We start from the raw sequence: 27,557 nt of genomic DNA on the forward strand, positions 1-27,557 counted from the left end.
ATCATGTAATGCATAACTTATTTAATCAATTTGTGGAAAACATTTAATAACACATATCAGGGAAGACCCTGAAAATAAGACAAAATATGGTGAAGCAATAAAAAAAAAAAATCTTGGGACAAATAGTTAAAAGCCTGGAATGTTAAAATTCTATAATGCACTGGTAATGCCTTGTTAGAATATTCTCTAATATATTGGAAAATATATTAGAGCAGCCAGATATTTTCTGGGGTTGCCCAAGAAGAGCAACCAGATATTTAGCCTACACGGACAGGCTAAAAAACTCAACATTTGTAGTCTTAAACAGAGAAGACTATGAGGGAACATTAAATAATTATTCACAATCCTCAAGTGAAATGACAAAGTCAATGTAGTGGAATTCTTCAGAATCAACAATGAAATGCAAACCAGAGAACACAAGTTGAAAGTATGTGGGAGTGCATTTAAAACTGAGAGCAGGAGGCGGCACGCCTTTGCACAAAAAGTAGTGGGAGTCTGGAACAAGCTACCCAGTCATGATGTCAAAGCCACGACCCTTGTTTCTTTCAAAACACAGCTGGATAAGATCCTTGATCATTTGGCTAGTGCCAAATAGGTTAGAATGGCTCTAATTAATAATATCTCATGTTCTCAAATAATTGAATGAATAATCTCATCCACCCCTTTCTAGCATTCAAGGTAAGTCTGAATTATGTAGTAATACCAGTAGCTGGGTGTAACAAAGGCACTCTCATGGACAGTAACAGTCAGCAGTCTCCAGTTTATTGAAAAGAAATTAAAAAACACACTTAAAATTGTTAAGAAGTAAATTACATGAATTGACACTGGATGACTGAACAATATGTCTTCTAGGCCACTAACTATGAGAAGAAATCTTAATGGGCAATATGCATGCAGAAGGGACTGGCAATTGATACAGAGATGCAGAACATTCAATAAACTCTTTGCTGCAAACTAAATTTAATCACCCAGATACATATACAAATGGTAGTTTGTGTAATTTGCAAATTATTTTAAACACTTCTAATGATTTAAAGTGCACACCAATTACTTGATTTAAATAAACTGTAAATTACAAAATGTAGTGAATATCATACTAATATTAGTTACATTGCTGTGTTTTTATACAAGGCAAACATTTGCAAAACCAATGGAGAGAGGCTGCAAATTTCTGGTCCAAAACAAATTGGAGTCTCCTTTTCAAATCTAAATTGACACATTACCTGCAGTGCTTCCATGCATCAAGCAAACTGAATAAAGCCTCGTGGATAAAATATTAATACAGTCTATTGTAAGGGAATCTGTATTGTTCTATAAAGTTTCCATATCTTTCCCAGGGTGCTTTGCACAAAGCATTTTTTTGTTTTCCATGGAAGGAAAGAGGGAATTTATTTTTTTCACAGCCTTTGCATCAAACCTTCCTTAATTTCTATGTGATCATCATCATCATCATCATCATCATCATTATAGTTTCACCTTTTTTGGCATTTTTGGCATTTCAAAATGGACTAATTTTATAAGGATGTTTATACTCAAATACAGTCTTTACATTTAAATGCAAATTATTTTATTATTTTAGATATTAAAAGTGTGTCATTACAACACTTTCTTTTTAAAAACGTGATCAACATTTTGTGGTGTAAACAAAAGTATCAAATTTTCCTCAGAAACTGTTGTGCACATAGTAATTACTATAGCAGTATACTAATTATATCACAAAGCAACAGAGATGAATGGAGATAATAAGAGGTACAGTAAATACTTAATTATAGTCAATTACTAATGTAGTTTTATTTTTAATTTACAGTAAGCTGTAAGTAATTGTGAACATGATTAATCAACTTTTATTTATGACCTGGATTAGTGAGAGACAGTAAAGATTAAATGTTTTTTATGGTGCTTTTAAAAAATATATATTATACACCCGTACTTGATGTTTCATAAAAAGATGTTGAACTCATTTGAAAGACAAGTTGGAACTCTTCAATAAATGTTTACATTAGCAATGAAATAACATGTTATCTGAGAACTATTCTTAAGTACATAGCCATGTAAACCTGATAGCCTTGTAGTTCAACTGACTGAAATTGGTAGGCTGTTAATTTTCAGTTCAGTTGCCCTTATCTTCTAAGAAGTAGTGAGTGCAGTACTTTGTTTGAAAACATTGATCCTATTGTTATAGTATTGCTACAATCTATTGGCAAAATAGCCTCTATAAAGCTGTAATAAGTAATAAAGTAAGTTGTAAAGTAATATAAATTCCTTATTTGGTAATTTAAACTGGGCCTTCTTTGTGTGTGCAAACCGACTTTACAAAATAAACAGAAACAACAAATTAAACAAAACAGATGCCTAAGAAGCAAAGAATATGACATAATTTTACCTTTACATGAATGCACACTGAGTGCAAAGCAAGATTTATGGCTTAGACCCTGTAATGAAAGCGTTCTTTCAGGACCCTATGCAGATGACACAATCTGGGGATGAGTGAGGAAAACACGGGGAAAAAAGCATGCAGGGGTCAGGAATGAAAACAGGGGGCTTGTCCATGGTGCGCAGGTGTTCTGGGGGGTAAATCCGAGGCAAACAGTCCAAAAGGGAGTCCAAAGGGAAATCCAAGACGAGGCAAATGTCCAAATTTGGGCAGTCCATCCGAGACGAAGACAAACAGGATTAAAAACCAGAGGGGGATCCAGTGAAGGGTCGGTGGGAAAAGGGGGGGAACGGGACCAGGCGCTCCAGGTCCCGGACTCGCCTGGCACAGGAACCAATGCAGAGCCCGGAACAGAGTGAGTGTCTGGCTTTTAAGGTTGGCTGAATAGAAGGCAGGAACAGGGGACAGATGCACAAAATCAACTCAGAAGTGAAAGAGCCAGAGTGCCCTTAAGGGGGAGGGACTACAACCGTGACAGACCCATAAATATTAGATGGTCTTGATAAAGAGTGGAAAGGGGGAAAGTATCTAGCCTTTCGCGACTGCGCTACTGTTCCACCCTATATATAGTATTATTTATTATTTAATCAAGGATAATGTAGCATAAAGCCATTAATTCAGTGCTACCATTAATTCAGGTGCTACCAAAGTAAGCGAATGCTGTGGAAAGTAACTATCTGTGACCCGTAACATTAGATAATATGTACTACATGTAGCTAAAAGAGTACCCATACCAAAATGTTAAAAGACTTTATCTCACCTGGCCCAGGTAGCTCCAAATAATATATAACAGGATTTGCCTTTTCTGTGTCATTTTATCCCCTTCATTACTTACAGAATCTTCAAAATTCATTTTTAGTACATTTTGTATAAAGACTGGCATTATACCAACAACCCATAAAATGTATTGTACCAACTGACCCAGTCATATTGTTGAAGTCGATGCCCTGACGTCTATCAGGAAATGGCCGGATAAATTCTTTGGATCAGCTAACTACCAAACAGGTGAGATGGATCAAATGGCCACCTCTCGCTTGTAAACTTTTTTGTTGAATTGAAAGGAGCGTCATGTAAAAATGTTACTCAGTAATATGTTTGGAGATACTGCAGTTAGACAACACTGTGTATGAAATCACAGATCTGATCTGTGCCCCTGGTGTTTTGTGTGTTTTGGAGCAAGCTCTTGGATGAGGTTAACAAAATCTGTTTTCTCGATGCACGCTCTGCACACTTCACCCCAGGAATTCAGTATGTTCTTCAGCTCTGCTACCCTCAGTTTGGACAAGTCCACAGAGTTGAGTTCAAGCTGTGTCTCTGAAAAACATAATCCCATTAAAATTAATAATAGCAGAAAATTAAAGTGAAATTCCTGTGCATCTGAAGTTTGCTGTTGGGGTAACTTGCTTACATTACATGCAAGATAATGTAAGGACTTACTACCCATTTTTAATTCTCTTCTCATTAGTATGTAAAACACAATTAAATAAACAAATAAAAAGTAATGTTCCAGCAAGATAAAATAGACTAACTTCTTGCAACTGAATGTTTATCTTTTAAAAGATGTAGAGCGATCATATTTATCCAGAAACTAGAATGGTTGGGGAAAAAATTGGAATGTATTTTCTACAGTTAAGCATTACAGTGTTTTCATGTTTAAATTATTTTAATATTTTGACACTTTAAATAAGAATCTACATTTGCAATATATGCCAGTCCATTTGTTATGAGGTTTCTCAACCTACCATATTTCAGTTCACATATCTGACTGTCCATTTTCTTGAGCTTTTCACAGATTTTCTGTACTGGTACATGGAAGCTCATTGGACGGGTAACTTCACTGGTCATCTTTGTGGCTGCATCGGCTGTTGCTCCCAAATAGTAACACTGAAAGAAACGGACATTGTGTGGTTTAAAGGGATTTAATTCAATCCTTTGTGAGTTTTATTTTTTTATTTCCTTTTGGTTGCCCGTCTGAGGATTACAGCTGACAAAGAACGGGAAGGTTAGAAAGTTTGACAATCTGAGTTTCTGTATGTCTGTAAGTCACAATATTTCCCCCACTGTCTTCACATTTGCTTGATGCCATCTTAGTACCCTGGGAAGCTCAAGCACATGGGATGAATGGCTTTAGAAATATTCTTCTTAGAGGAGAAAGCAAAACTTCATAATTATCAACGTTACTTCCACGGCTTTTATTTGTACGGAATTGAAGCATTTTATCTTAGGGAAATGTTTATACAAGTAGAAAGTAGACACAACATAGTAAAAAGAGTGGTTGTCTGAAATGTTGGCTATGGCTTTGTCAACAACAACTCTCCCTCAGAAAGAATGTTTGAAATCTCCATGAAACAAATGCAAACTGATAACACCCCCCTCCCCAACAGCCCTCAGAAGATCACTATCATTACACTTCAAGGAGTAAAGTTTTCCGTCAATTAGTGTCTTAAAAGGAAAAGTCCTTAAGAAGGCCTAAACCCACGTCCTCAAATAACTATCAGCTGAACTTGCATCATATTATTATCTTTTCTGGTAAGCCATCAGAGAATAAGGGTTTGAGAATGAAGATGATATTCTTAATCAAACAAGCCTGCCTTTAACGTAACCTCAGGCAACTCCGCCATGTAATTACTGTAGGCAAGGAGTTTTTAACGTCGACAAGCTAACGGATGCTTAGCTCACCAGTCTGTTTTCTTTCCCCTCGGCATCCATGCAGGTCACAAGCAGCTCTTCCTCCACCCTGGCCGGAGTCAGTTCTGCGTACTTTGAGCTCAGGTATTGGTAAAATTTCCCCAAAAATCCAGTACATACTACAATTAAAACAGCAATAATGATGATACAATTTTAAACAAAATTCTGCAATATAGATTAGTTAAGGGCTTAAAACAACTCAGTTCTCCAGCTATTAATGACAACAGGCCTAGTTTAGTTTAGATATAAGACATAGACATTACAAAGTGTATATGCAGACCTATTGTGTGATACATGGAAAAATAGATACTACAAATGGTAATGTGCACAAAAATAATGTCATGTTAAAATTAATATATATAAAGATGCAAGAGTCATATTAGAAAACAATCACTTACCAAAATTGAAGACGTGTTAGTTTTTAAAAGACCCAATTGTAAATGTTTATAAAATTAAATGATTGTCTAATGCTAGATGGAATTGCTACTTGCTATTTACTCCTGATTACCCTGATAGCCCTGATTAGAACATTATCCTTTGCTTTTGTTTGCACCAGTGAAACTGTTCTCAAAGTATAAACTCCAAAAATCTTTCGGACTCCTTCTCACTGACAGAAATAATTCAGGAAACAGCAAGCAAACCTGCTGTGAAGTAAAAGACATGACATTATTCTAAAGCCACAATGTAGGGATCTGTCTAGAATGCAGGGTCGATGTAGTACACCTCTTGTAAGCGGATTAGCTCAGGATGAATTTTGACTTCTGCGCCTCCCACCCCCAATGTGTCACTCCAGAATAAAGCATCAAAAGAAATCTAGGACTGTATTTAGGCATGATATATTAAGAAATACTTGGATTTCTGAGGGTGATGAAATGTTGTAGGCAATATTTAGATTAATTTATCATTCATTCCTATATGTGCTACACTTGAGTAAATTCAATTATTATATAAGTACTAAATCACCTTATTAATAAAAGTGTTGATTGAGCAATGAGAGAAGTCATGAGAATTTAACCTGTTGAAAGACAAACACAAAAAGGAACCACCGTTCTCTGCGTATCAAGAAAACTGAAGTCTTGTGCTATCAGTTTGTTGGAAACTGCACTGGGTCAACTCAGCTGCACTCACCAGCTGTGGAGTCAAGTTCTGTTTAGCCCCGGATATACTGTAGGTTTCATGTAGAGCAGCCTAACTGATGTCCATGAGTGTCCATGAGTATTCAGTGTGAGTGAGATGTGCAGAACAATACATTAACAGTTGTTTATATCAATCAATAGAGAGAGGTCCAAGTGTGAGTGTGACTCTCAGGGCAGGTTTGTCTATATGCTACAGAACTCAACTGCGTGACACTACATTGATCAAGTTTTGGGTCCTCACTTGCTGCCCTTCCTGTGGACTCATGCTACTTGTATAACAACAGCTTTCTTAAGAGATGACACTTGGACAATTATGCTATGGATGCCCTGCCTGCCGGACTTGAACCTCATTGAATGATTTGCAGGGCAAGCAGAGATGGCATGTGGCATCTGCCGTTGACAGACCTGTGAGGGGGCGCCTGTTTCTACAGGCTCTAGAGAGGAATGGAACAGAATTCCCACTGGTGACATCTGCAAAGGATGTGCTGCAGATGAACAGCTTATATTGCTTTCAGCGATGGCCACACAAACGACTAAACTGTGACTTTCACAGTAGACCCCCTACTGCTCTATTTGTTGATGACCAATGTTAATCAGCATGATACTGTACGTGTAGCTATGTCACATCTGCTCAATAAAATGTTGGTGCAGCTGCCAGGAAGAGATTTTGTCATTTTGCTGACATGTTTGTGAAATTATTGCCGCTATAAGTGATGTTTCTTGTGGTGAACCTCATGCATATTTACTCCTGCTATCCTGATTCATTAATTCATTAATATGTTATTTTTAATTCAAAATTATTTCAATTTTGTTTACTTATGACTATGCATTTCTATTTGTTAAAATGAGTTAGAATTTGTGCTGAAATCAAGAGACAACAGTAGAGGATTTTTATTAATTGATTGATGTTTTTTTAACGTAAAGTGACTTAATTACCTATTTTTAGATAATTGAAATACAATTACAATTACCTATTTACCACCCGTTTGTGAAGCTGGATGGAGCCCTAACTACGTCTGCACACTGCCACCTAAAGGTGAGTATACCAATAGACACTGAATTTGTTATTCTACCGGAATGCAAGTGTAAAGAATTAGGATGGGCATAAAACACATTACATAAAAAATGTAATAACTTCCCATGGTTTGCTTTATTACCTTTGTTTTATGTAAACTGTAAAAATATACATAACGTTATTTTTAAAAAAAAATACGAAGATCAAAATATGCAGTCATTATAATTTTGCAACAAATTTTTAGTGCTCAAATCGCAAGTTATAAAATATAATTTGAGACAATTTTCTTCTTTTGTTGGTATTTTCAATACTGAAACGTGATGATAAGGAGTTTCTCTGATAATAAATGTGAGAAACAAAGCCCTTTTTAATTTAAACTGGGAACATCTGAGATCTGGAGGAAACCTGGAAATGATTGGCACAAACAAAAATGCTGAACTTGCTTAACTGGACAATATGTTTATATTAATGTTTGAAAATGATGTTTGGAAATATAATGCTTCTTTATGATACCGTATCTGGGCACACTCTTGTGATTTAAAGGGGGTTCAACTTTGATTTCTAATATTTGTATTAATAATAATAATCTATCTTTATTTTCATAAAGCTAGATTTCAAAGATAAATAGTTATGTAAGCAGAATATAGAACATAATATGCATAAATAAAAACAAATCATAATTATATATCATACTACCCATTTACAGTGCTCTGAAAATCAAGATATAAAAGTACTATTTCATTCATCTTTAAAGGAGCAACAGAGAGCGTTCCTTAAATGGAGGCATTCCAGTTTTGTTTCTTCTAAGCGAACGTATAATAAACACAACAAAGCAAAGAAAACCTACAATTATACAGGAGTTAATCTAGATGACTATGATTTTGTAGATGAGCAACAAAAAGTAGGGTTTTGCCTTTTTTTTTTACCAAAGCTAAGAATGTATTTTAACTGTTCGAATTGGGAGACATAGATAGGGTAAAAAAGTACAGTACATATCTAAATAAGTAAAATTAAACAAATGTATAATTATGTGCACTACTGACGCGAGTTTATTCTTTTAGTTACAGTACCTTTTTTAGTAATATTTTAATCTCCCCTAGGCTGTACGTAAAACCGCGCAAATATAATAATTCATGGGAAACACTTTTTACCTTCTTATAGTTTTTTAAAATATGGTATCTAGTGTTCTATATTATGAAATGCGGCATGGACTGTGAAAATGTTATTTCTTTTAAGATAGTTAAACTCGTGTTCTAACTAGGATACCATGCACATGCCTTCTTAGTTATCCACCTTTTCAGTTTTGCTCTATCGCCAGGCAGGGTCTATTTTTACATGCAGTCTCCAAACACACACTGCAATGCAAGCATTTACGTCTCACCTTCACAATCGCTAGCACTGGTTGTATTTAGGAAAATGAGCACGAATGTTGCAGTTGTAAAAATGCTTGTAAACTGCATGATATTGTTGGAAAAACAATCTTATTGAGATAAGTACCCTACTCTAAAGACAAATCAATTCACTCCACTACACACCACACGCGAAAAGTTTTTAGTTGACAACTTCCAGTACGTCTTAAATATAACGATTTTATTGGCTTGTAAATTATATGCTTTTTCTATTGGCTTTTATTGTATATTTCGTATTGGATAGCTTTAAAATCTAAGTTTTAATTGGGTACTTGTTAGCTCTAGCGGCGTAGTCTCTTAATTGCTATTGGATAGAGTATGAGAAGCGCTGTTTTGATTGGTAAATCAACGTCACTCCGTTTTACCCGGCTTCCGGTTGTGTGCTAGTGGTTGTTAACAAGCATGGCTGCTATAGGAGTGCATTTCGGTTACACATGTGCTTGTGTTGCAGTTTTTAAGGTAAGTCTTAGGGTATTTGATGTATTAATATATTTTGGTAGGGCAAAAACTCGTTCAGTATTCGTGGATATCAACAGTTTTATCTTGCTTTTTAATTATCTTTGAAGCCATTGTGTACAGTAAACGGCTTCGCTCGCTTGAGTGGTTTGTTACCACAAAAGCAGTTAAAAACTATTAGCATTTCATTTTATATATTGTAAATGAAAGTCTATTGTCAAAACTTTGCATTTCCATTTCAGAAATGCTTTTAAAACGCAACGTAATTAATCCCAACTGATTGTACTTTAATGTTTCTTTTGGGAAATCGTTGAGGCCGGTATACTACTTTCCTTTAAAATATAACATGTAACCGAAATTATGTTGCATCTTAATGCTGACACATAGCCTATCTGAAAGTTGTGAGAGCGGATGTGAAGCAAAAGGATTGTTTTGAATTATTGTTTTTAATTGAACTAGGACGGCAGAGCAGACGTAGTTGCAAACGATGCCGGCGACCGAGTCACACCAGCTGTGGTGGCGTACAGAGATACCGAACAGGTAAGTCTCGCCGCGAATGCAGTGTTGTGCTTTTTGTCCATCATCACGTATTGCTCGTGTCAGTGCTTGCTATCTCCAGTTCTCCTTACTCTGCTTCTTTTTCAGATTGCAGGACTGGCAGCGAAGCAAGGCAGAATACGAAATGCTGGGAATACTGTGGTAAAAGTAAAACAGATCTTAGGCAGAAGGTAAGTCTGTGAACTTTGTTTAATAAATGCACACAGGTTCGTGTTAGGGCTGAGTGATTTGTAGTCATAATGGTAATCCGTTGAATTAGTAATGAATCTTTAATGTTTTTTAATTCATTCCTAATATAATTTTAATCTCTTTTAATGTTTAGTTTTGATGATCCAGAAGTACAGAAGCATAAAGCAGACAGTAAATGCTCAGTAAGTATAGTTTTATTAGAAATGCAGACATATTTTGTGGACTTTTGATCGTGATTTTTTTGTATTGTAGTTATTAAATTGATTAAACTTGTTTTTCATTTATTTGAAGGTGGTCAATAAGAATGATAAGCCTAGGTATGAGATTGATACTGGGGAGGTCACAAAATATGTATCTCCTGAAGAAGTAGCCAAATTAATTTTTCACAAAATGAAAGGTAGGTGCTGCTTTAATATTAGTTGTTGTGATGCGGTTTCTAATTATCATTGCTGTCTGTGCTGCTCTCTTCTGATTTCAGTTTCAAATTAAAGTATGTTTTGTGAGAATGTTTAAGTGGGAGCAAATAACATTAATTAATAGAGAGCCTTAGATTTAATCCATCAGCTATCAAACTGACAGGGTAAAACCACAGCATCTAGTTTGCAGGTGTATTCATGAGTGAATCAAAATGAAACCACAGGAAACTTCTTGCAAATTGCCTTTGGTTTTGAATGGCTTATTTTGCGTATTTTAAAACACTTTTCAGAAACTGCTCAGTCAGCCTTGGGCTCAGATGTGAACGATGCAGTCATTACAGTGCCATTTGAATTTGGGGAGAACCAGAAGAATGCTCTAAGGTAAAGGTTTCAAAGACTATTTAAACAGGATAAGGAAAGGGTTGTCCTTGAATCCAGTTTCATAAACACTGTTTTAACAGAAATTGCATTACATTAAATCTGCTTAAAAAGTAGAAATAAAATGCTTTCCATTTTTTGTTGTAAAGGCAAGCAGCAGAGGCAGCTGGTTTCAATGTGCTGAGACTAATTCATGAGCCTTCTGCAGCGCTTCTAGCCTATGGAATTGGCCAGGACTCGCCATCTGGAAAAAGGTGAGAACTTGTCACTGCTCAGTGACTCCTGTACCTTTTTGGATCAGTCATTAAAAGCACTGACCTCTTGAGCAGACATTTGTTTGCTCTCAGTACAAGTGTTTGGTGGCTCCGTATGCTTCTGCTGAAGTCCGAGCAACCACCTAAGATAATTGGTAAGATTGGTAAGATAATTCCACATATCAGACGTGATGAGCTCCACTGACTGGTTTCACACTTGTTACAAATCCAAAGACGCACTTGTCATGAGTAGGTGGCTCTGAAATTGTAAAAGTCTGCATATTTCATCCAGAAATTATGTGAATTGCAAGTTTACAGAAATGTAAGGTCATATCATAAAATGAATAAGCATTTATGTTTGTTTTGTATAGTTCAGGTGTCACTTTAGTAGTATAGAACCACAGTCCTGCACATTAAATAACTCTTAACCATAGATCTATATTATATAACCTGTTGGAGTTTGATTCTTCATGATGGGGCTTTGCCATCCCTAGTGCATTCAAGAGAGCTATGAAAGTCCGAGTTAACTTATGGGAGGAGAAAGTGGCTTTGATTTCTAACTATTTTTTTTTAAATCTGCAGCTATGTCCTTGTTTATAAGCTTGGAGGAACATCCCTTTCAGTGACTGTAATGGAGGTGAACAGTGGGCTATATCGAGTTCTTGCTACACAATCTGATGATAGCACAGGTGGAGAATGTTTTACAGAGGCTCTTGCCCAGTATTTAGCATCTGAGTTTAAAAGGTGAGCACGCAATGTTTTGATTTTCTAGCATAAAATATGTGAAAAGGAAATAAAATTGTGAACATCAGTTGCATCCACATCCACATCCGTGGCAGGGGTAGAGCCTATCCTGGCAAAAGGTGCAAGGCAAGGTATCCGCTGGATGGGATACCAGTCCACTCAGACACAAACACACACACACCAGGGGCAAGCCAGTATGTCTTATCTACCAGTATGTCTTCGGTAAGTGGAGGACTCCCCATGTTCATGTGGGTTAACATACAAACTCCACACGGATAGCAAACCCTGGGCCCTGCATCGGCATATCACCCTTTTCCATCCATTTCAACGGAAAAACTTTTTTTTGGCACACAACCGCAAAATGAGTGTTGCTGTAAATTAATTGGTGCTGACCTGATGCATGTATTGAAATACGGCTGGAATATCTGTAATCATGTCACTGTTTTTGGTAACGCAGGTCCTTTAAACATGACGTAACAGGAAATCCTAGAGCAATGATGAAACTGATGAATAGTGCAGATGTTGCAAAGCACACCTTGTCTACTTTGGGGAGTTCGAACTGTTTTGTAGATTCTTTGTATGATGGAATGGACTTTGACTGTAATGTGTCCAGGTAAGTGAGAATTTTTTACAGTGTGGTTAAGTAGTTAAGAGTAGTACGTTCTGTTGCTTGATGATCTTTTTTGCTCCATTGCAGGGCCAGGTTTGAACTTGTGTGTTCCTCCCTTTTCAACAAGAGTATACAGCCAATCAAAGGTCTTTTAGAACAAGTCGGCCTTTCAACTACTGACATCAGTAAGGTATGGTGCAAAGTAGTGCTGTTGAATTATCCAAGATATTTGCTTTAGAAAGAAGAGAAAATATCTGATTTAATGTTTGAGCCCTGAAAAAATAGTCTAAGGGTCCTCATGAAGTTAGTCAGCTCGCTGTGCTGTGTACGTTCATTGTTAACACGCTAGAATACAAGGCACTAACATCACTAATGACCACCAGAGGGCACACAGTATGTTCTTATTAGCATAGTACCTTCTAGTGTGTGCTTTTAATGTCCATGAGAATGTTCCCCTGTGTTCATATTTGATTATGTGCCTAATCTCTTTGAACTACGGTGCAAATTCCATGCAGATATTCAAATAAACAACTTTTGTGAGCAAGCATTATGTAACTTGTTTTCTCAAATTTCTGTAACGCACCTCACCTTTTACTGTATATGGCTTCTCTGCCATTGGTTTCTGTTCATTTTCTGCGTGAATACAGTGTGAATGGTCAGTATGTGTCTGATTTGAAATAATTAGGAGCATACCATCATGCTTAGAAATACACTACTGAATGTGCTTCCTCTGCAATTTTTTATCAGCTTTCAAATGTTGTTCCCAATAGATGTGTCGGACAGAAATTCTTAAGTGGTAGTTCTCGTTTAAAACCATAAAGGACTGAGGTGTTATGCTTTGGTGTAGTTAAATGTACACTTACATCTGAAATGATGCATTTGATTAATAAGATGTTTCTCATGGAAGTTGTGGTTTCTGATGGCTTGTATTTGTGCTGATAGGTTGTACTGTCTGGGGGTTCTGCCCGAATCCCTAAGCTTCAGCAGATGATCCGGGATCTTTTTCCAGATGTGGAGCTTTTGAATTCCATCCCCCCGGATGAAGTTATTCCTATTGGTGCTGCCATAGAGGCTGGAATACTGCTTGGGAGGGATACCACCACCCTGGATGAGGATTGCATTACAGTGGAATGCTGTGGGAAGGATATTCTGGTGAAGGTAAGGAGGAGGATAGAGATGTTGTTCGGTAGTCTCACGTTTGTTAAAAATTTGATGTCTGTGCTCAAGCCTGAGATTTTGTCTTTCTGCTAGGAGGCGGGAGAATCCGGAGCTGATATCTACACAGTTTTGTTACCGTCTGGCACCCCTTTACCAGCAAGGCGACAGCACACTCTCCAGAGCCCAGGGAATGCAGCTTCTGTCTGCTTGGAGCTGTACCAGTCCCTGGGACAGACCTGCACCACGGAGGAAAAAGTCGCACAAGTAAGATTCTTGGATGGTAGCCTCTGCATGACCCTGACAAAATGGGGAAGAAAAACCTCACGATTTACAGATCAGATAATGTCTTGCTCAAAAATTCTAAAAATGCTATAATGTAATTTTAATAGCGTTGCGCAGAGTAAAGCCAATTCTCAGAATTAAGTGAAGTCTTAAACACGTGGCCTACATTTTTCACTCTAGTAGTCACAAATTGGAGAAGTGAATAAATGTGCTGCAGTATATTTTTAAACATTCAGCAAGACATGATCCAATTCTTTGTTTTTATCTTATTTTATTTCTAAGTATGAATTAATCTGTAATTCCTAAAAGCATCTTAAATTTAGTGATTTAAAAAGCTATTTAGAAAATAAACCCTCAGTTTTGTGTTCTTAGAAACATAGAGCTGCTCATGTCATTTGGGTAATTTTAGTTTAGCACAAAAAAAAACAAAGGATGTCTGACTCACACTTGGCAGCTGGGAAAATATGCTCATGATGGCAAAAGCAGCTTTTAGTAAAGCTTTTATAGTATTGATGAGTCCATCATTCTGGTTTGGGTAGATAAAGCACCTCACATGGCTGGCTATACAGAAGGGTTGTAAGGAAATCAGGACAGGGTTTTAGGTGTTGCATGCTTGATATCACATGCATTGCATTCCCTTTCTTGAAAAAGCCAAGAGTAAATTCAGTGGGATAATGGCAAGAAGTAGCAACTGGAGGAGCCAAGTAATAGCTAAATTATTTTTGAGGGCTGCTAAAAGAAGCACCATTTAATTACTGTACAGGCTGTGGTTTGTGATAAGATTGCAAGCACGCTGCGTGTAGTAATAACTGAGAATCAATTTTTTTACTAAGCTTATGTTTTACGATGCTTGATAACGGAGCAAAAACCATGAGTGGGTGTACTTTTTTTAAAAAGTCCATCTAAAGAATAACATTGGGTTTTAATTGCCACAGAACATTACTTTCCCTTTCTCCTGGTTTTCTTTGCTTTTCAGATTGTTCTTAAAGATTTAGAATTGAAAGAGGAGGATCATGACATCGTAACTGTCCTTACAATGAAAAGGTAATGCTATATTCTGTAAACTGATTGTAAATATTTAAGTTATGAATTCAGAAATCCGACAATATAAAATAAATCTCAAAATAGCTTTAAAGGCCTGCCGATGTCTCTAGAAAAAGAAGCTTAGAGGAGGTTTGCCTTTTACAATGAGTATGAGTGCTACGTCATATGTGTGACTCTGGACACAGTAGAGTATTTGCTAAGGTTCCTCAGATCTTTCAGCTCCACACCCTGAACCACTACACACAAACCTGATAAGCCCCTGGTCAAAAGTAGTTTCTGCCATAATTTGAGTATGATCTTTATTATTAGGGAATATTAAAAGGGAAGCTTTGACTGACGGTTCTGAGTGAGAATATTCTGTTCTTCAGCTATACTAATCATTTTCTCTACCATTCTTCGGTGAACGTAAGGCGAGTTTATTTTAATGTTTTTTTCAGGGATGGCTCCTTACATGTCACTTGCACGGATCAAGGAAGTGGGAAGTCGGAAGCAGTCACGATAGAAGTTGCATCCTAAATCCATTTCACTGTCTGCAAAAGTCAGAATAAGGTCCAAAAAGACATGGTTTTCCTTTTAAAAATAAGTATATGAATAATATTAAAAAAGGTTTAGAAAATAAACTGATAACTGTTCTTTAGAGTTCATTTTATCTTCTAAACATACCTGAAGCTTCAATATGGATGCTGTATTACACACTATCCAAGATTCTCTGTGATGTCATTGTACTTCTGTTGGGCAGATCATCTATTCCATGTTGTTGTTAATACTAACAAGTTGAAAAAAATAAATATTTATCATCTCAGTTGTGTTTTTAGTATGGAAAAGGCTGTTTTCAGTTTAGATTTGGATTCTTACAATGCATGCCAAAATTTCCACTATGCATTGAGACAGTGGTAGAAAGTAAAATTAATTACTACAATATTTATAGTATGAAAAATGGCTACAGCGCTTATTTATACTGATTTGGTATAGTTGATACTAAATGAAGAAGCCAAGGATCTAATACTCATTGTACATCTCCCATCCTGTTACTAGTCAAACGTAGTTCTTTAACTTCAGGTTGCTGAGTTCCTTATCCATCCATCTTCTGGTTTATCCAGTACAGGAAACATATCCTGACAAGCAATGGGCAGAAGGCATGATACACCCTGGAGGGACTCCAGTCCATTGCAGGCACATGCACACTCACAGCAGGGCCAGTTTTTCCCGAAGGCATTTAACTTCCCTGTATATCTTTGGACTATGGGAGTATGAGTTCCTTATTTTTCCATTATTGGCTTGATTTAAAACATTAATTTTTTGGAACTGGTTTAGTTTGTGATTATACTTGTATTTGATTAAACATTATGAAATATAAATGAGTGTTCACCAGTAGAATTATGTTGTGCTCATTTGTACGGGACTTCATGTTTGAGAATATGCATTTAGCTTATATAGATGAACTTCTCATTTTTGAAATTATGTATATAAAGGCACATTTCTCCTTATTTTGTATTCAGATACAGTGACATGACTTGTTTTTTGCCACTCGTACTTAAAGCCTTCTCTCTTTCTTGATGTTGTCTGCAGCTTCCATTCGTGTTTCTATGCTTCTCCCATTATCAGACTATAGGAACAAGTAAAAGGTTTGTTCTATTTCTATTTTCTATGAAAAGCATGGAATAAATCTATTACTTGTTCCTTTGCAGCCTACGCATGCTGACACAGCTACCCACCTGAACTTATTAGGATATAGATGTCCATCCCTATTTCTACAAACCAGATAGGAACTTAGTAGAATAATTCACCTGAAGTACTTTCTTCCCTAATTTAAGACTGCAAATAGTTATAGATTGGAGAGAGAGTCTCAAAACCATTTCTTTTGATTAAAACCTGAAAACCATGTTTAGTTTACTTTCACTATTGTTTCCCCAGTGAGACCACCTGCACTGCCTTTCATACGGCTATAAGCACGTGTACTGTGGCTAAACGCTTGTGAGAGGAAATGTCAGTTGCAGTTAAACAGAAATTGTACTGCAGCTATACACTTTTATGTTAATCTCTTGTGTTAATGCTTCTTTGGTAATTTTGTTGAAAAAAAAACTACATTTGCTAACACAAAAGTTAAAAATGTGCATTCTAACAATATCTACTGCATATGTGTGTGTATATATTCCTAGCTTCTTTGCATCTTAGCATTCCTTAAAGAATTATAAAGGTAGATACAAATGCATGCAAAATATAATGAAGTTACACTTTGGACAGCTATAAAAAAAGCATAAATTCAAGCTTTTTTCAGCATGGTATTCCATAAAAATATTAAGTTGGTCCCTGTGGTACATAGACAACAGAACAAGGCCAATACAAACCTCAAACAATTTCTAATTTAAAAATTAAGAATAATATTAAGGAAGAAATATTTTCAACATACAATTACTCAGAAAAGACAAATATGAGCAGTTTATACAGACAACAGAGATTCTTAATATTTCTGAATGTTTTTTTAAAAGCAATACAATGCCTTAAAACAAAGATTTGAGGTAACCTAAAAAACTTTGTGATCATACTATGCCTAGTAATATACCCCAAGCTCTACAGCATCATGACATATGCAAAAGGATAAAGGAAGTTGTGAGGTAGGTATATTCTTTGAGCATATATTAATATTATAGATCAGGATTAATCAGCCTACAGCCCCTAGGATCCAGTCTTATTACAAAATTGTGCTCCTACTTCATAATTGGCATCAAAATAGAAACTGAGGAGCTGGCTTTATCTAAGCAATGAAGGAAGGGATAGACAAAACCAACTTGGATAGTCCTTTTCTAGATTGTACAGACTAATAAGCTGTGACATTTTATTGAATACAAAATGTACTGGTTTTGAGCTGCCAATTCCACTATGGAATTTCAAGAATCGTCAAACAAAAACCCTTCACAAAGTGATGTGAAATCTTATTTTGGCAGGTGGCTTAAAGTTTTGCTTAGGTGTTGGCCACTGTCTGATAAATATTTCAACATGACACTGTACCAGCATTCTCTTTGAACAATAATGCAAGACAGTCATTTCAGTCTTTAAAAAGAAAATTATATCCTGTCCTGTGCCTCTACTGTGGATTTTCTGACATCCCATGTGGACCTGAAAACTGTAAACAGGCAATGTGAATTATTTAAGGTACTGCATGGGCAGTGTCAAATCATACTGATATTTTATGGTTATAATGATGAGAATTCTACGCCCAGGAGAATGCTTAACTAATTTCGGATCTAGTGAATAGGCAGCAATAAGATAGCATTTTAAGGGGAGGTAGGTCACTGTTGAAACATGATACATATGGAACACAACAGGTCACTCCATTTTCAACATCTTATTAAATGTGAAGAAAAGTATTTTCCACCTTTCATATAAAATGTTCACTTGATTGCCTGGCTACCTTTCTTGACAAATATTGGTTCCCCAGCAGCTAGTTTCATGTACAGCTCCTTCAGCTCTTCCTCATGAGGGACCTCTGAGTCAGGTGTTGGAGGTATTTCAAAATCAGAAGACGACTGAGATTCCGATTTCACTTCTGAGAGCCCAGTTGTGGGCCCTTGGTTGTTTTTTTCTGCACTAGGATCTGTGTTATGCAAGATCTCATCTGGTGCCAGGAACCTGCACACATTTCCACACGGCACTCCAAGGTTCTCCACATCTGTAGATTTTTGTACGTCTTTATCTAAAGACTTCAAATATTCTACTTTTTGCTCCTGAGATAAAAGCAGCACTGTCTCGGCCTGGCTTCCCCAACCTTCACTGTATGGCTCAGAGATGTGAGTTGACTGAGAAGAGTTCTGAGAAGAGATGTGAGTGGATGCCTCATTATCCGAGTCACTGAAGAGGTCTGGGGACTGAGATCCAGCATTTTCTGTTGACCGCGTCTGACTGTTCTCAAATTCAGAACCTTCGTCCGTCATCACTGGGTCTGGTTTGAAAAATGCATCCCATTTTGGAAGTTCAGATGCAGAACCATTTAAACCCACGAAAGTGTCTTTATTTGTTTGACTGTCATTGATTCCTCCTTCAATGAAAGGTGTTTCATCTTTTTTGTGAATGTACGTTGATGTGGCACAGGATTTGGAGCTGCAGTTTTTACCATGGTTACAAGAAGATGAGCTGTCCATGGTCTTTCCAGTTGCTTCCTCTGGTTCCTCTTCCTCGTCCTCCTCATCATCATTAGATTCCTCACAGTCAACATAATCCACCTTTATTTTAGAGGAGTTTCTTTCATTGCAAGAATGAGGTACCTCTTTCCGGCAGCTAACGGAAGATCCTTTTTGAATATCGCTCAGCTTCAAATCCAAAGGCAAAGATTTCTGATGTTCTTTTCTAGGTAATTTTCTTCTCCAGGGAGTCAGCTGTTCTTCATCAAAAAGCTCCTCCTCACTACCAGAATCTAGAAAATATAAAATGAGGCATCACAAGGAGTTGATGTCAGTCATGCACTCCCTTCACTGCAATATCCAAAATACTTGTTTTTTGGGGAGGATTTTTCACTATAGAAAAATATTTTATTAAATGATCATTTATATCTTTAGAAATATCTGAATTAGTACAGTAAAAACTGTTATCTACAAACTTCTACCTCATGTCAAAAGCTTAAAGAAGGCATCGTACTGCTTTTTTAAAGCTGTATCTAGACATGCACTCTTTAATATTACTTTTATTTGTTCATACCTATAGATGTGCAATTAAGCTTTGCTCTCTTGAGTGTCCCCAATGGTTTGTAAACAATTTCTCCTCTTCCAGAATTTTCCCTACACATGGGCATCAGTCTGCAGAGACAAAAACATGCATAAAGCTGGAAAAACAGCCCCCATAATTGTATGGCACACCTCACTTCAAGCAATAAGAATGACTACTACTATTTTTGCTGCATTCACAAAAACGTCCACTTTTGTTTATATCTTTTACATTTCCCCTGTTACATTCAATTTAAAAATAACACTAATTTTCAGATGCATTTAAAAGTAGTAGGCTAACAATGATATCCAAAGACAAATAAAACACTAGAAGCTCTCCCAGCCCTTCAAGCCATACTTCAGTCAGTTAAGCTAAACAACACAATGCTATATTGTAAAAGAGGAAAAACATTATTAAAGTGGTTAAGTATACTTACATTTCTTTCACATCTTCTATAGTTCTGCCCATTGGGATAACATTGGGATACACACTGACAGGACAAATATAGGAAAGAAATGCTTTGATCTATGAAAGAGGAAAAACAAAACTATTCATATTAATTAAAGCAACCAAATGTCCTTTGAAGTCAATTTGTTTACTTCTACCAAATAAGTTTATGAATAATTTTAATAAAATTCCACTTAATGAACAGGGTACAAACATTTTTTAATTTTGTTTCCATGGTTTAATAGCTGAAGATAACTAGGCTGAGCCTAAAAGAAGGACACATTTAATAGTTAAAAATGTTCAAAGTATGTATTGCATTCACTGACTCAAAAGATAGCATATACCTGACACTCTCTGAGCTGCTTGTTGCTATGAAATCAAACACTATTAGCATCCAAAAGCTATGAATGAGAAACAGAAATGACTCCTTATTTTTTATAGTCTGTGATGCATCATATGATTGCTCAATTTACCTTTTACTGTGCATTTAATCAAGACAGACATTAATGTCATACATATGATTTTACACTTCATAAGTGAATGTGTAACTGCAGTATATTCTTAACAATGCCCACTGTATTAACTACAGTAAAGTCACATTTTCTCAGTCAAAAATAATTTGGCTGGGCACTATTTCATTTTCATTGCTTGTATGAACAATAAATAAAACACACCTCTGAATAGGATGAATGGAAGGAGAAACAGGCTCTATATGAACTTGATCCTGTTCTGAAAAAAGGATCAAGAATAAGTTCAGTGCATTTATCCTGCATTTTTGTAATGACATTAATCAATCCACAGTACTGGTAATACATGAACAAGGGTGCACAGTTGATCCATTGTTTCAACAGAAAATCTCTTTTTTCAAGCATACTTTTAATATAATAATTTAAATTACTTTAAAAAACTGGAACTATGTACATCTGTTTTCGCCAGCTGTAAGCAGTAATTAGATATTACACAGGTCACAAATGTAATGCTAGCACTCTCACCTCACAATGACATTTGTTTTTCTGGTTCTCTCTCCAAACCACATGGTCGAAGGTTTGATGCTGATTATGCGCAGTGGAGTTCCATCTTTAGCTGTAATGCCACATGGCAGCCTATTTGCTCTGAAGAATTCATCATCCTGAAGAAACAAAAAGGGAAAATAACATGTCCTCTTTGAAGTTTCCACAAAAGCAAGACAGTAATAAAACAACACATTAAAACAAATGTATGAAATCTTCACACCAAAGAATTATAGACACTGTACTGAATCAATGTAGAATGTATTACCTCAAAAGTGATTTAGTATAAATCGTTTCATTCAGAAAATACATTTGAGAAAAATAAGTGAACACTCAATCTAAAGGTTTGATCTTCATAATGCTAAGGATAAAGTTGTAGAATTAGAAAACATATACGCTTCTTTATCATCTTATGAAGCAAACTTAACTCTTCTTTTCATTGCTCATACCTTAACACGTTTTTAAACACGTACAGTAAGTTGAGTACAATATCTCTAAAGTATCCTCATGAGACTGTGCAGTAGGCTTGTGTCTTTGAGGCTGCTATCTGCCAACACCAAGGCACCCCTTACAGGTTTGGAAAAAGATGATTCTGTATCATTAGACCAGCTGCAGCCCAGATATAAACTAGCATGTTCACAGACAGGGAGCACAACAGATGAAGGTTCTGGTCCCAGCTGTTATACCACAATAGCCAGAAGATATGGATATTTTTAATCTTAAATATCAAGTTAGAATACACTGTGCTAGTTCCTCTTGGGTAAACTTAACAAGATTTTGTATTCTTATAAACAACAGTAAACCTTCTCCAACTTCTTTAGTGTTCAATACAACCCATTAAAAATCTAATTATACAACGTTGCAACACAGAACATAAAAATCAAAAGCTTAGAGAAACAAGACCATTTTACCCTGGGATGTCTGCACGCGTGTATTTGAGTCGCCCTGTTAGTGGTTACATGGCACAGAATTTCAGGCATCTTTCTGAACATGTCTAGGTTTTTCACGTGGACCTGAAACATCAATACAGCTGTAAGAATTACATAATCAATTATTACATATTGTTTACATATTTGTACATATATTTATTACATATTTCCTTCAACATCACAGATTTTCTTCAAGCTGATTCTATTCAGGTGTGCACACATAGTATATGAATGAAACATTAACACTATCACTCATGGCCATCTCAGCATCTCTCGGAGTCTTGCAACAAAAATAAATATAAATATCTTTAATAATATAATTTAATGATATTTCAAAGTGCCGTTTACCAGCATTTAATTACATGCTTAAAGCTATAGTGAAAAGACAGGTCTTAAATTAAAGCCACAGCTGATGGTTTTACTCACCGGAGAACCAAACTCCTCACTGAGGTTGGTGAAGAGGTACTCATAGCCATAGGCAGCTTTACAGTTCAACCACACAACATGATAAGGACTGAGTGTAATCCAGCTTCTCACCAACTCCTTTATTCCATTTAAACACTCCTCCTGCAATAGGGTAGCATCAGGAAAATAATTAATGACCTGTGTCTAATTAATAGCTTATGCCTAAAATGTTAGCAGAGACTGCATTAATGGTATGCTGCTTTCTGACTTGAGGTTCTCTTTACATTATCATACATTTCCTCTGGTGATTGATAATACTTTCTTATTTGACATTTCCAGAAAGAGCTCTAATGGCGTTCTGTTACTTTCATAATGTACCATTAAAATTATGTTAGTAGATTAAAAATAATACATTTTCCGTAATAATAGTTACTTTAGGGTTACTTTAAAGGGTTACTTTAAAGTGATACAAGCAGTTCTTGATTTCTGTGCATTTCTGGTTTGCATATATTGTCCCCCTGAGCACCCTCTTGCTAGTCATGCACAAGAACGTTAAACTAGAACCTAATTCTTTTTAAATTAAGGAGTGGGTATGTATTCATGACATGTGCTAAACCAAAAATGCACAAATTTAAAGTTAAAAATAATTTACAATTTATATGAGTTTGTTTTATGTTACATTTTTCAGGAACAAATCTACCACATAAAGGTTGAACTACCTACAGTATTTCCTAATCCTCACCTACTAAAGGGATCTTTTTATTGAGCGTAGGCATTGTATTAGAACAAAGAGTTCTGTACTGTCTATTATAATGGTATTTTTAAAGAGCTCACCCTGCTTGGTATCTGGTAGAATCTGGGGTCATAGAATGTTGTGTCCAGATAAACACTCTTAATGTCTTTCACCCTTTGAAGAAAAAAGAACAATGTATGGATAGCTGTAGTTTCTAAGAGTTTGAAATTCACTACAGTTGATACTCCTTAAAATGTGACCAGAACTATTTCAATACGATTTGTCATAAAATGTATTTTATTAACAATTTTCAATTCTGAAAAGAAATCTATTCCTGCAAAAAATCCAGCTATTACTTACTATGATGATTTTTTCAGCATATCAAATTTGTATTTTAATGGAAGACAAAGAACTTTCTGCTACAACAGTAACAGCAGCATAACAACAGATTTTTAAATTTGGTGTACAGTACTGTACCTGTTTCCTGAGTGCAATAATTCCATACGGGTGGCCTCTCCTTCAGGCAATCTGAAATCTCCCGTATAGAGAACTATTCCATTGCTGCCTTCAAACAAAAACCTACACAACACAAAGGAATTGAGTCTTGTGAGAGCTGACAAACAAAACCACCCAAGAGCAAAAGTGAAAACAAATACTTTAATAAATAAATGTTTCTATATGGTGTATAATAGCTTGTGTTCTGTTTCAGTCATAATATCAAGGCATATGAAAAATGCATAAACATTATTGTAGGTCCACAAAAGATACCCTCTGGTGCAACATTTTTTATTTGTTGCTGCACCTTGTAGTTAAAGCAACTAGACTCTGAGGACGGTGATAGCAGTTTGATAAGGCAGGTGTTCATACTCACATGACTGACCCAGGACAGTGACCAGCAGGAAGAAGTGTCACCACAACATCTTCTTTCTGAAGAAATAAAGCAGGTTGAGGACCAACCTTAACTTGGGTAACTGACAGCCATAGAAAAATAACACAATTGTGCTTTTTACAGAAAGATGCTGTTAAGGAATGCTGACAAAAGTAACCATCATAGTAGTTAGGAGTATTACTTACATATAGTCAATGTGTTATACAGACAGTTGCAAGAAAAAGTTTGTGAACCCTTTGGAATTACCCGGATTTCTGCATTGCTTACTCAGAAAAATGTGGTCTGATTGTACAACTGTACTTCTTCTTGTCAATATTGAACACATCGTTTAAACATTCACAGTCCAGGCTGGAAAAAGTATGTAAACCCTTGTATTAAGTAAGTGGTAGAACCTCCTAGACTGTGAATGTTTAAACTGTGAATGTCAGTACTGACAAGAAGAAGTACAATTGTTTGTGTGTTATTAGTTTAAGCAGATTGTCTTTGTCCATTATTGTGACTTAGTTGAAGATCAGACCACATTTTTATGAGTAATTAATCCAGACATCCAGGTAATTCCAAAGGGTTCACAACCTTTTTCTTGCAACTGTAGGACTTTTGTGTACACTTTATTATCCAGTACAAGGTTGAGGCATAGATGGAGCCTATCCGGGCAAGCAATGGGCTTAAGACAGGATACACCCTGGACAGGATGCCAATCCATTGCAGGGCACACTCACACACACTTACCAAGGCAATCTTTTTTTCAGAAATCAATTAGCCCACCAACATGACTTTGGACTGTGGGAGGAAACCAGAACAACTGGAGGAAACCCACCCGAATACTGGGAGAATATAAACAACATACTGGATATTTACTGGATTTACTTTAAGAAATTAGTCATTATGATTTTTCAATATATATAATACAGTATATAACACTGCAGGTTTGGTTTAGAAACAGTAGTGACACGGCTCCTATACACATTGTCTCGCTTGATAGAGTTATAATTTCTTAATAGTTTTTAGAACAGCTTTTGCGTAAAAATGTTTAAAAAAACAGTTCCTTTTACCTCTCCAGATGCTTCATCAATTAGTGATATTTGAGTTGGAGTTTCTACTTCAAGAGCAACCTATTGAAAACAGTAATCACAACCAAATATGACTTAACACACAAATGTTGATGTTCATTATATTTCACTTTCCAGAAAAACACAAGCATTTAACAGCTGATAAATGTAATGTCTACAACTTACTGTACCATCACCATATTTCTTACACTTAACTAAATAAGTGTCAAAATTCGTTACTTTTCTTTTCTAACAGAACGTCAACTTTATAATTAAGGTGATGCCTCTTTAAAAGCCAATGGACTAGTTCCTCAATTCACCTGCTAATTAGGGTATCTGCCTTTAACAGTATAAATTCTGTCTGACTTTAGCAAAATAGGAAAGTAGAAGCAGAAAAGAAAGAAAATGCAAAATGGAAAGAGCTTATTAAATGTGTGTGTTCTAGCAGGTACAGTATGCCTTAATGTCTAGCCCATTTTGAACTAAATTACAAGTATTTCCCAGTCAAATTTAGCAATAGTCTGGATTTAATCTTTAAGGACACAGTATTCACTGACCACTGATTATACAAGAAAATCCAGGACTGACTGTCTATATACCTGTTAATTCCATGCTTGACCATCACCAAACAGAATAGCAACCTCAAGCATGATCTAATTACTTGGCTGCTGGGATAAGACCTTTTCCATATGGTGTCCAGAAAGTTGTTCAGAACAGCTATCATAACTTTGGACTCTAAATTTGGTTTCACAGTTCAATGTTGGTGGACAGGTTGTGTGTGTGTGTGTGTGTGTGTGTGTGTGTGTGTGTGTGTGTGTGTGTGTTTTGCTGTGATGTTTATTCATTATTCTTAATTTTCTAGTAGTACTGTATTAAGTGTTTCCAGCTACTGTTACACATGGATACCCTTGATAAAGATATGCAAAAAAGAAATCAAAATACTGTAACTGGAGATCAGCCTCTGAGTACATTCTCTAGATCAGTTTGGCCAGCCCTGGTCCTAGAGAGTGAGAGAATGTCAGTCACTCTTTTAAATGTCAATCTTAAACCATCCACATAAAGATAAAGAAACGTAAACTACATTTGATCAATTTAGTTAATTGGTTCAATTAAGTTAAGAAAAGCCATCAGTTGTACTATAGAGATACAATGTATTCCTAATTTCATAGCAAATGATTGTCTCTGAACAAAGCACTTGCTCATATGAAATAATTCATTTTCACTAAGTGTTTAGCTCTGTAGCATCCAGTGAAAAATGCCATTTACTATGCATTGTGGCTTGTTACCTCATGGTGAGGAAGCTTAAGAAGTGAGAAAAAGTGAGTTTAAAAAAAAATTCAAAATGTGGGGGGAGTGCTCTTCACGGACTTGGAGAGAAGCCCATTGTATATCCCTGTGCTCTTCCATTATCCTTCTAATAAATATTCCTAATATAAAATAATGAAAGGTGCCAGATTTCGCAGAGGGAACAAACACTGATAAACTTGCTGGATTAGAGCACTCCAAAACCAGAAGAAGGCACCCCTGACATAGAGGATGGAAATATAGAGTATATAACAACAATATTGTAGCTACTTAAAATATGAACATGCAATACTAATATCATGGGAAAGCAAGTCTGAGAGCCTTCTTTCTGAAAAAAAAAAACAACAGTATGAGCTGTTTGCTACTTACAATGTGATTTTCCCAGAAACTGTATCGCGGATTGCTCAGTAAAAGCTCCTTTGTCACGGGCGAGCAGTACAGTCGGACTGTTAGACTGAATCAAACAAACACAAATTCCCGTAAGACACCAGTTTAACAGACCACTAATTAATAAACGCAGACTATTAAATCATTTTTTTTATTTTAAATAACTCCCTCTGCTTTCCACAACAACACCTTACTAAACACATGCCTGACAAATTCTAAGAACCGAGGATTGAAAAAATAAAATGAAACGCCAGAAGTACTCTTTAGATTTTACACATATAGTATGTGGACGTTAATAATCGTAATTCGTGGTAGCAACGACATTGAAAAGTAATGTTGTAATTAAATCATACTACATTCAATAAAAGTCAGCTTCTGACCCTACCTGCATTTTAACCTTCTTTTTAGTGCTGGCCCCTTCAGTCCTTTCATATGGTCTGAAAAAAAACGAGAAATTATTACTTATCCCTCATATATTTACTGCACAAATATGTAAACAGAAGTCATGTCATGTATAGACACAGAACCTACCTTTATGACAGTGAGACAAAAAATATGCTCTTGCATTTAAATTATCTTTGTCAAAACGGTCTAATGATATGGTAGGATATTCTTTCATACGACCTTCAAACGAGCTCATAATTCAAATTACTCGGCAAATATACACTATACAGACTACAACTACTGTTTGAAACATAACACCAATTTCCCCCTGCAACCGAGGAAATTAAAAGTAACAGAGTTCAAATGTAACTAGTACCCTCTAGTGTCTGGAGGTATGTAGTTCTTTTTGTCGTTAGAAGACGTGGTTTTTCAGGAGAAAGTCATGATAAAATTCCCTTAACACGTCCTTTTTGAAAGTAGTATGCTTTTTTAAATATTTAATGGTTATAATCATAAATAACGATGATCAGACATCCATGAAAAATATAAA

The 27,557-nt window shown here is 36.0% G+C and overlaps 3 protein-coding genes across 5 annotated transcripts; 1 reads left to right on the forward strand and 2 right to left on the reverse strand.

Annotated features, from left to right (window-relative positions):
• Window positions 1–740: 740 nt before the first annotated feature.
• On the reverse strand, window positions 741–8,857 carry cdnf (cerebral dopamine neurotrophic factor). The gene is made up of 4 exons (XM_088647151.1): window positions 8,655–8,857; window positions 5,114–5,241; window positions 4,177–4,318; window positions 741–3,748 (listed from the first exon to the last, which is right to left on the reverse strand). The coding sequence occupies exons 1-4, from the start codon at window positions 8,731–8,733 to the stop codon at window positions 3,567–3,569; spliced, it is 531 nt and encodes a 176-aa protein (XP_088503277.1). The 5' UTR covers window positions 8,734–8,857; the 3' UTR covers window positions 741–3,566.
• Window positions 8,858–8,999: 142 nt separating this feature from the next.
• Window positions 9,000–16,328, forward strand: hspa14 (heat shock protein family A (Hsp70) member 14). 3 transcript variants are annotated; one of them, XM_088647149.1, is made up of 15 exons: window positions 9,000–9,141; window positions 9,598–9,678; window positions 9,784–9,866; window positions 10,019–10,067; window positions 10,177–10,282; window positions 10,592–10,682; window positions 10,829–10,933; window positions 11,516–11,677; window positions 12,135–12,290; window positions 12,375–12,477; window positions 13,230–13,445; window positions 13,539–13,709; window positions 14,704–14,771; window positions 15,209–15,320; window positions 15,872–16,328. In XM_088647149.1, exons 1-14 carry the CDS (start codon window positions 9,085–9,087, stop codon window positions 15,285–15,287), a joined length of 1,527 nt encoding a protein of 508 aa, XP_088503275.1. In that variant the 5' UTR covers window positions 9,000–9,084; the 3' UTR covers window positions 15,288–15,320; window positions 15,872–16,328. The 3 variants fall into 3 exon arrangements, with proteins under 3 accessions (XP_088503275.1, XP_088503276.1, XP_088503274.1); XM_088647150.1 differs by having other exon boundaries at window positions 15,877–16,328; XM_088647148.1 differs by lacking the exon at window positions 15,872–16,328 and having other exon boundaries at window positions 15,209–15,573.
• Window positions 16,329–17,128: 800 nt separating this feature from the next.
• Window positions 17,129–27,528, reverse strand: dclre1c (DNA cross-link repair 1C, PSO2 homolog (S. cerevisiae)). Its single transcript, XM_088647147.1, has 14 exons — window positions 27,155–27,528; window positions 27,009–27,060; window positions 26,606–26,690; window positions 24,935–24,994; window positions 23,865–23,920; window positions 23,471–23,572; window positions 23,095–23,167; window positions 22,282–22,422; window positions 21,838–21,939; window positions 20,909–21,045; window positions 20,591–20,645; window positions 19,906–19,994; window positions 19,464–19,561; window positions 17,129–19,182 (listed from the first exon to the last, which is right to left on the reverse strand). The coding sequence occupies exons 1-14, from the start codon at window positions 27,261–27,263 to the stop codon at window positions 18,164–18,166; spliced, it is 2,178 nt and encodes a 725-aa protein (XP_088503273.1). The 5' UTR covers window positions 27,264–27,528; the 3' UTR covers window positions 17,129–18,163.
• Between the last annotated feature and the right edge of the window lie 29 nt (window positions 27,529–27,557).

This window comes from Lepisosteus platostomus, chromosome 9, assembly GCF_059453375.1.
Source record: "Lepisosteus platostomus isolate fLepPlt1 chromosome 9, fLepPlt1.hap1, whole genome shotgun sequence".
In the NCBI taxonomy this organism is placed as follows: domain Eukaryota; kingdom Metazoa; phylum Chordata; class Actinopteri; order Semionotiformes; family Lepisosteidae; genus Lepisosteus; species Lepisosteus platostomus.